Source organism: Erythrolamprus reginae, chromosome 1 (assembly GCF_031021105.1).
Source record: "Erythrolamprus reginae isolate rEryReg1 chromosome 1, rEryReg1.hap1, whole genome shotgun sequence".
Taxonomy (NCBI): domain Eukaryota; kingdom Metazoa; phylum Chordata; class Lepidosauria; order Squamata; family Dipsadidae; genus Erythrolamprus; species Erythrolamprus reginae.
In genome coordinates this window covers 141,648,208-141,657,082 of record NC_091950.1, presented here as the reverse complement: position 1 = coordinate 141,657,082, position 8,875 = coordinate 141,648,208, and the positions used below count along the sequence as shown (strand labels likewise).

General features: G+C 39.9%; 1 protein-coding gene across 1 annotated transcript; it reads right to left on the bottom strand.

The window, feature by feature from the left end:
- Positions 1-1,157: 1,157 nt before the first annotated feature.
- Positions 1,158-4,135, bottom strand: MRPL16 (mitochondrial ribosomal protein L16). Its single transcript, XM_070736103.1, has 4 exons — positions 3,908-4,135; positions 3,679-3,744; positions 1,984-2,132; positions 1,158-1,827 (listed from the first exon to the last, which is right to left on the bottom strand). The coding sequence occupies exons 1-4, from the start codon at positions 3,963-3,965 to the stop codon at positions 1,342-1,344; spliced, it is 759 nt and encodes a 252-aa protein (XP_070592204.1). The 5' UTR covers positions 3,966-4,135; the 3' UTR covers positions 1,158-1,341.
- Between the last annotated feature and the right edge of the window lie 4,740 nt (positions 4,136-8,875).

Here is an 8,875-nt window from a genome sequence, read left to right as displayed (position 1 = left end):
GTGCACTCTGATGTACTCTTCCTTATCCATTCTGTACACATGTACCCTTTCCCCGAACCACATAGTACCTATTTTTTAATTAAGTGAATGGAGACATGGGCAGAAAGGAGAAGGAAAGAGGGAGGGAGGGAGGGAAGGAAATGGAAGGGAGGGAGGGAGGGAGGGAGGAAGGAAGGTTTCCCTTGCTTCCTGCCAATGTACCATAAGGAAACTGGGGAAGTTGACAGGAAATTGGAAATAGCTCCTGCTGCCATTGATTATCTTTGCTGTGGTCGTTCTGTTTGTTTAGGTAAGGAAATATCTCTGAAACAATGACCCAACTGTCCAATTTTTATTAAAGGCTGCCTATACCATCTGACTAGTGTTTGTTCGCCTTTTAATTAACACATAGGAATAGCAGCAGCAAATGAGAGCTTTACTTTTACTTCTACATTGATCCCGGAGACACTTTCATTTTAGTAAATAATGGTGTGATGATATGTGAGTATGTCCTTGGGAAACAGGAGGAAGATTCTTGCCTAGGTTGCAGGTCATTCCCACATACCATTAAAAATGATGTGTAGCCATAATCAGTGCTTTGTGCTTGGAAATGCACACTCAAAGAAAAGGGTATGCTGGAAGGGTAGCAAGTGTACTGCTCAAAAAAATAAAGGGAACACTCAAATAACACATCCTAGATCTGATGAATGAAATATTCTCATTATATGCTTTGTTCTGTACAAAGTTGAATGTGCACAACAGCATGTGGAATTGATTGCCAATCAGTGTTACTTCCTAAATGGACAGTTTGATTTCACAGAAGTTTGATTCACTTGGAGTTAGTGTATATTGTGTTGTTTAAGTGTTCCCTTTATTTTTTTAAGCAGTGTATTTCACTGGTCTACTGTCTGGTAAATCTCTACTTGAGAAAGATTGCAGCCATTTGGTGAATAGAAAACAATTCCCACAAAACGTTCTAAAATGCCCAGCACATTTATGGAGCTGTTTGGCTTACAGGAAAAATGCTTCCAACTTATGGGAGGATAATTTCTTTCCCAAACTCATTACACATCCAAATATTTAAGCTGGATTTTGAGGATTTTGTCCCAACTCTTTTTGAAAATCAAAGGTGCATAGAATTTCTCAGATGGTAGTCAAAATAACAAAAACACTGTAACAAACTTCCACGATCAGTTTATTTATCCCAAGTTCTACATCATTGTCATCACTCCATCACCCTCCGTACTTGTTGGACTTCCAGATATTTAGCTACTCATTTGTTTCTTCACCCATAAATCTCTCTGTTGAGAAAGACAAAGTTTTCAAAAAATGGCTGCAGCAGATCACGTTTCAAGTCTCCATTCACACCCTGTCAGGCAGGAAGAACTTTCCCCAGTAGCGACCCTTGTACTGTGCGTCATAAGGGCTCAGATATTTCCGTATTCCCAGCATATTGGCAGTAACAATGCGTTCAAACGTCCATGGATTCTGGTTATTACGCCGCCTTTCCTCTTCTCTGTCCCGAATCTCTTGAAGGGTTTCCCTGCTGACTGCTTGAGCTTTGAAAGGCAGTTTCTTGGCCACTTGAGTGAGGAAGTGTTTTACCTCAGCAAACTCACATTGCCCACCAATTTCCACTATGATGCGACCTGATTTCACTGCTGACACATAGTGATCAATTGCACCTTTGCCACCACCCATACGATGTCCTAGACCTTTGCGAGTAACGGGTTTGTAAGGAGCAGGGACTCTCCACAGTGCAAACATTGTCTTAGGATTCATGTGCCGATTAATACTCAGACGCATCACTTCAAAGTGAATCCAGCGGAGATAGCCACCATCCATAGCCTGCAGGCCAAGGAAAGTTGAAGGGGAAATTTTAAAATATAATTCAAGTAAGAAATTAAGTAACATTTTTGAAATTGCAAGAGGGGATCTCCTCTTTCACATCCAATTGCCACCATCTTATACTTGTTTTATACAACTAAGAAGATTCTTACTTACCAAAATACCAAATTTTCCTTCAGTAAATTCAGTGCCTTCTGTAGATGGACCTCGGATGTCACGTAAATTCTTGGGCTGTCGCCTAACCCTAAGTACGTTTGGTGCTCTCTCAACCATTTTCAATTTGGGTTTCTCAGGAATGATAATTCCTAAAAGAATGGAATTGTTGATTCAGTTTTTTTCTCATAACTGTTTTTTAGCTGGACTACTCAAGAGAGGTGCTTAAATTTCTGAATTTCAGCTCATGAATTATGTTTGTGCCTTCTAACTGCCTCCTTACCATGACTATATAAAAGGACCATCACTATCTTTTAAAACAAATCATTATTTAGCAATTACTAAATCAAGAGACCAAGGCATTTTATTTAAGTGTCTGGTTAAAGTTCTGATAAATGTAACTGTATAGTTGACAGAGGTTTTAAATAAGAACCAAGTCTGAAAAAACATACAGAAGGAAATACATGCCAGCAACTTAATCCAAAGTGATAAATAGAATCTACATACAGCAGGCAAGTACATGGTATTGACCAAAAGAGGGAGTACTAGAAGTGATTGCAAAAAATGTTTGCATATATCAGCTTTGCAACTACAGTAGTCTAAATTGGTCTTAAGTTAGATTTCCCCCTTAGATTTCAGTAACACTACTCGGAGATATTCATTTATATCAAACCTATTTTTATTCCCTTCAATTAAATCTAAGTTGGGATCAAGGAAATATCCTATCATGTTGCTAATGCTTAATTCAAAAGCAGCAGAAGATAGGATGGTTTGTTTACTTTTATGTTTACTTTAAACTGAGTAAGCTATCTCTGAAATTTTAAAAAGCAAGCTCAAATCCACATTTGAAATAATATAAAAGGCTCTGGAATAAAGTTATGATCTAGGAGCAAGTTCTGATTCGGTCTAGACTTATCAGTGGCATAAGTAACATAACATAATTAGTTTTATTTCAGTTCTACTACAAAGCACTTTTAACAGATGACACAGTATGGCTTTGCTAAGTATTACAAAGCATATAAAGATAATCATGTGCATTAATTGCATGACAACTCAAGGGCACAAACTTGAAATATTTTAAAAACATATGCCCCAATTCCAACAGAAGAAAATAATAGTGTTCAAATTATGCATCTGTTTATCAATCTGGAAAATCCTTCTGAAACAAATGAGGCCCTGTATTATATTTTTAAGGGCCTATTGAATACTTATTTTTCCCTCATGCCTTTCATTCGTATTTGTGTGTGTGTGTGTGTGTGTGTGTATGTGTTGGCTTCACTTGTATTCTTTCTCCTTTCTCTCGGTTTTCAACTATACTGTACTATGTTTTAAATGCATTATCTGTATTTTGTATTTTAATTAACTGTACTGTTTCTAGATTTGTTCTTAAAATGAGAAAATATCTACAAACACATTAAACAAATAGCATTCATAGGAAATTATTATATCTTTATGGTATTCAGTGATTTGCTGCCAAACACCAGCAACAAGAGTGTTAAAGAATGTTAAAAGTAAAAAAAATGGATTTGGAGAATGTGTTAGTACCAAACCAAAAGAAGGGTATATGGTATATTTCTCAGGTGGGTGTATTTTAGAGCATTACTATACACACACACACACACACTCACACACACACACACTTAAAAGCAATTATAGAAACACCATTTCAGTAACATTCTCTTCTATCCCTTAGAGTACCTGTGTAATCTGGAAGTGGATCATATTTCCTGTAACCAGCAGTGAGAATTTTGATTCCACCAAAACCTAAAAAAAATGCACAAAGAGTTATTGCCAAAAAGGAAGGGGGCAGGTGCAAACGGCTCTTGTTGCTGCACGGAAGATTTAAACGATTGCGCTGCAAAAGGCACAAGGCGTTGCTTCCTCCCTCCACGATACTTAATAAAGGACGGGTCGATCTCCATCTTACCTGTTGGCGTCTGCGTCCCAAAGAGGGCGCTTAGAGGGCGCCTTGCCAGCCTCCACATTCCCTTAATCCCGAAGACAAGCCACACTTGTAGAAACACCGGGAGGGTTGGTCCCTACCGTCGCCCCGACGAAGTACTGGAGAGAGTTACCACCTCTCTCCCTCTCTCTCTTCTGCTGTATTGCGAAGGGTGCGGGTCTAATCGATCCGGGGAGCAACGCTTCCGGTGGGAAGAACTCTAAGCATATTTCCCCAGGAAACAATCGCTGTAAAATTTTGGTTCCGGGAAAGGCATGCGTGATGCCGCTGGAGTGCTGGGGTGGCGGAGATATATATTTTATTTTATTTTTATTTTATTTATTTGTCAAAAATGTATAGGATAGTAGCAGTTTGTATAAACATAACATAAGTAAAAAGTAAGTTTTTGCATTCAGTTTTGGTGGCCACGATACAAAAAGGATATTGAGACTCTAGAAAAAGTGCAGAGAAGAGCAACAAATATGATTAGGGGACTGGAGGCTAAAACATATGAATAATGGTTGCAGGAACTCGGCATGGCTAGTTTAATAAAAAGAAATACATGATAGCAGTCTTCCAGTATCTCAGGGGTTGCCACGAAGAAGAAGGAGTCAACCGCAATAACACAAGAGCACGCAAAAGATTCAAACTTAATACGAACCGCGCCAAACTTGACTGTAAAAAATATGATTTCAACAATCGAGTTATCGAAGCTTGGAACTCATTACCGGACTCAATTGTGTCAACCCCTAACCCCCAACACTTCTCCCTTAGACTCTCCACGATTGACCTCTCCAGGTTCCTAAGAGGGGCGTACATAAGTGCATTGGAGTGCCTTTCGTCCCCTGTCCAATTGTCTTTCCTTTCTTTCACCTATCTTATATATTCTCTTCCTTTCATATATCCTCTCCTCTAAGTTCACTTTCACCCTCTTTTATATTATCACATGTCTATTTTTCTTCCTATGTATTTGTGTATTGGACAAATGAATAAATAAATAAATAATAAATAAATAAAACCTGTTCTCCAAAGCACCTGGGTGGAAACTAAACAAGGAGAGAAGTAACTTAGAACTAAGGAGAAATTTCCTGACAGTTAGAACAGTTAATCAGTGGAACAGTTTGCCTCAAGAAGTTGTGAATGCCCCAACACTGGAAGTTTTTAAGCAGCTGCCCCGAATCTTCAGAGAGGGGCGGCATACAAATCTAAGTAATTAATAAATAAATAAATAAATAAATAAACAAACAAAGAAAGAAAGAAAGAAAGAAAGAAAGATAGATAGATAGATAGATAGATAGATAGATAGATAGATAGATAGATAGATAGATAGATGTTGGATAACCATTTCTCTGAAGTAGCGTAGGGTTTCCTGCCTAAGCAGGGGGTTGGACTAGAAGACCTCCAAGGACCCTTACAACTCTGTTGTTATTATTAATATAATAATATAATAATATAACTTATTAGATTTGTATGCCACCCCTCTCCGAGGACTCAGAGCGGCTCACAGTAACAATAAAATACAATAGAATACAAATCCAATATAAACTATATTTAAAATCTGTATTGTTAAAAACTAGCCATTCTAAAACAGTCACACTAATCTCAAGTGTTTAAGTCAGAAAAGGTGAGGGGAAAATTAATCCCCCCATGCTTGGCGGTATAGATGGGTCTTCAGCAGCTTACGAAAAGCAAGGAGGGTGGGGGCGGAGAGTTGATTCCAGAGGGCAGCGGTGCCACAGAGAAGGCTCTTCCCCTGGGTCCCGCCAAACGACATTGTTTAGTCGACAGGACCCGGAGAAGGCCAACTCTGTGGGACCTAATCGGCCGCTAAATAAATTGCGCTAAAAACACTCATTGGTCAGGGGGAAGATCTAATGACCCCAGGCCTGGCGACAAAGATGAGTTTTTAAATTGGAAGGCAAGGAGGAGGATGGCAGTGCGAATCTCCGGGGGGAGCTGATTCTAGAGAAGGCTCTTCCCCTAGGTCCCACCAGCCGGCATTGTTTGGTTGACAGGACCCTGAGGAGACCAACTCTGTGGGACCTCACTGGAATCTGGGATTCATGCTGCAGGAGGTGGTCTCGGAGATAATCTGGTCCTATGCCATGTAGGGCTTTGTCTTCTCATCCATTATCTTTCATGCCATAATGCCATCAAACGTGAATACTTGGAGCCAACTCTGGAAGCACCCTAAAATAAGAATTAAGTTGGATAAGTGACCAGCAAACGGGTAACAATATATTTATTTATTTATTTGTCAAGTATGTATTGATAATATACATAGATATAATGTAGTTTATATACATAAGATGGGTACTGATAAGAGGGAACATTAGAACAGGAACGGTAGGCACCCTGGTGTGCTTATACTGACCTCTTAAGAATTGGGTGAGGTCAACAGTGTAAAGTCTAAGGGTAATGTTTCGGAGGTTAGGTGATGAATTATCTTGCTTGGAGAATTGCATTTTACTGTCTATACAACATAACCCTGTTCAATGTTTTATCACTTGCATTGATAAAAGGGGTATAGTCAGGCTTCTCTATATGTTTTATGTGCCCATCTCAGTGTCTCTGTTTACCTCAGCAATGGTGTTCAGGTTGAACAATCATTATAAATGCACAGACAGTGTTTTAGAAGTATCAAATATCATATTATTGATAGTCCAATGTTTTGTTACAGTGAATGAGATTCATATCTGCAATGATATGCTGCTAGCAAGAAACATGGGGTTAAAAATTGCAACATGAAGGAAAATGTTTGAACATCTGCTACAATGCTGTGAGTTGTTCTGTTTCATTTCCTCTGCTCAAATTATTATTATTATTATTATTATTATTATTATTATTATTATTATTATTTAGATTTGTATGCCGCCCCTCTCCGTAGACTCGGGGCGGCTCACAGCAATAATAAAAACAATGTACAATAACAAATCTAATATTTAAAAATATCTAAAAAACCCTTATTTAAAAACAAGACATACACACAAACATACCATACATAAATTATATAGGCCTGGGGGAGATATCTCAGTTCCCCCATGCCTAACGGCAGAGGTGGGTTTTAAGGAGTTTGCGAAAGGCAAGGAGGATGGGGGCAATCCTAATCTCCGGGGGGAGCTGGTTCCAGAGGGTCGGTGCCGCCACAGAGAAGGCTCTTCCCCTGGGTGCCGCCAGACGAAATTGTTTAGTCGATGGGACCCGGAGAAGGCCAACTCTGTGGGACCTAACTGGCTGCTGGGATTAGTGCGGCAGAAGGCGGTCCCGAAGATATTCTGGTCCGATGCCATGAAGGCTTTATAGGTCATAACCAACACTTTGAATTGTGACCGGAAACTGATCGGCAACCAATGCAGACTGCGGAGTGTTGGTGTAACATGGGCATACCTAGGGAAGCCCATAATTGCTCTCGCAGTTGCATTCTGCACGATCTGAAGTTTATGAACACACTTCAAAGGTAGCCCCATGTAGAGAGTGTTATTTATTTATTTATTTTATTATTTATTTATTTAGATTTGTATGCCGCCCCTCTCCGCAGACTCGGGGCGGCTCACAACAAAGTAAAAAACAATTTATAACAAATCTAAATTTCTATTACAGTAGTCGAACCTCAAGGTGATGAGGGCATGAGTGACTGTGAGCAGTGACTCCCGGACCGGTCCAGGTAGGGCCGCAACTGGTGCACCAGGCGAACCTGGGCAAACGCCCCCCTCACCACAGCTGAAAGATGGTTCTCTAATGTAAGCTGTGGATCAAGGAGGACACCCAAGTTGCAGACCCTCTCTGAGGGGGTCAGTAATTCCCGACCCCAGGGTAATGGATGGACAGATGGAATTGTCCTTGGGAGGCAAAACCCACAGCCACTCTGTCTTATCAGGGTTGAGTTTGAGTCTGTTGACACCCATCCAGACCCTAACAGCCTCCAGGCACCGGCACATCACTTCCACTGCTTTGTGGAAGTGACTGGACGAGGGGTGGAGATGTACAACTGGGTATCATCAGCATACTGATGATACCTCACCCCATGCCCCTGGATGATCTCGCCCAGTGGTTTCAAGTAGATATTAAATAGCAGGGGGGAGAGGACCAACCCCTGGGGCACCCCACAAGGGAGAAGCCAGTTTTGTTAGGGGTAAAATACGATAAACATGTTCATTTACAAATAGGTTGCCACCCTGAATTTAATACTAAAATGTTTTTGCTCTCTGAAAACAAAAGCCTAAATCAGTCAAGAGTTCAAAATCAGCTGATTTCTACAAACGGTAGCATTTTGATACTTTAGAATAACATTTAATAAATGTACATCAGATGCAAAATACTTGTGATGGTATTTGTAGTTACTTGACTGTTCAAGGGAAGCCTCAAGGACTGTTACGGCTGGTGTTAAAGCTACTATTGACAAAACATTTTAGAATGAATTGTAATGAGTTTGAAGTTCTATATTTTGGTATATTTTTGCCTTAAATGTCATCCAGACGAGATGTAAAACTGCTGTATAATAAAATATCCATTTGGAAGTAGTGGTGTCATCTGAGAGGAATATAGTAGGAAAAATCATGCCCCTCGCAGACACCTCCCCGCCCAAGCTTCACACATTTCAACCTATTCCTTCAAAGGAATGTAAAAGCATGTTATTAATTCTTATCTTCTAACTGGATATATGTAGCCTTGTGATTATGGTAGCAATTGGGACTGGAATTTCTGTTGCTATGTGATGCCATTTTAAAGCCCAATTCATGTGACTACGTTGCTTAGTGACAGCTATTTTTGCAGACTTGATTGTCATTGTAGCCTCAGGATCACATGGATCATTAAACAGGAAGAGGCAGGAGTCCCAGGCAAGAAATGCAAGATACCAATAGCAATAGCATTTAGACTTGTATACTGCTTCATAGTGCTTTTACAGCCCTCTCTAAGCGGTTTACAGAGAGTAAACATATTGTCCCCAGCAAT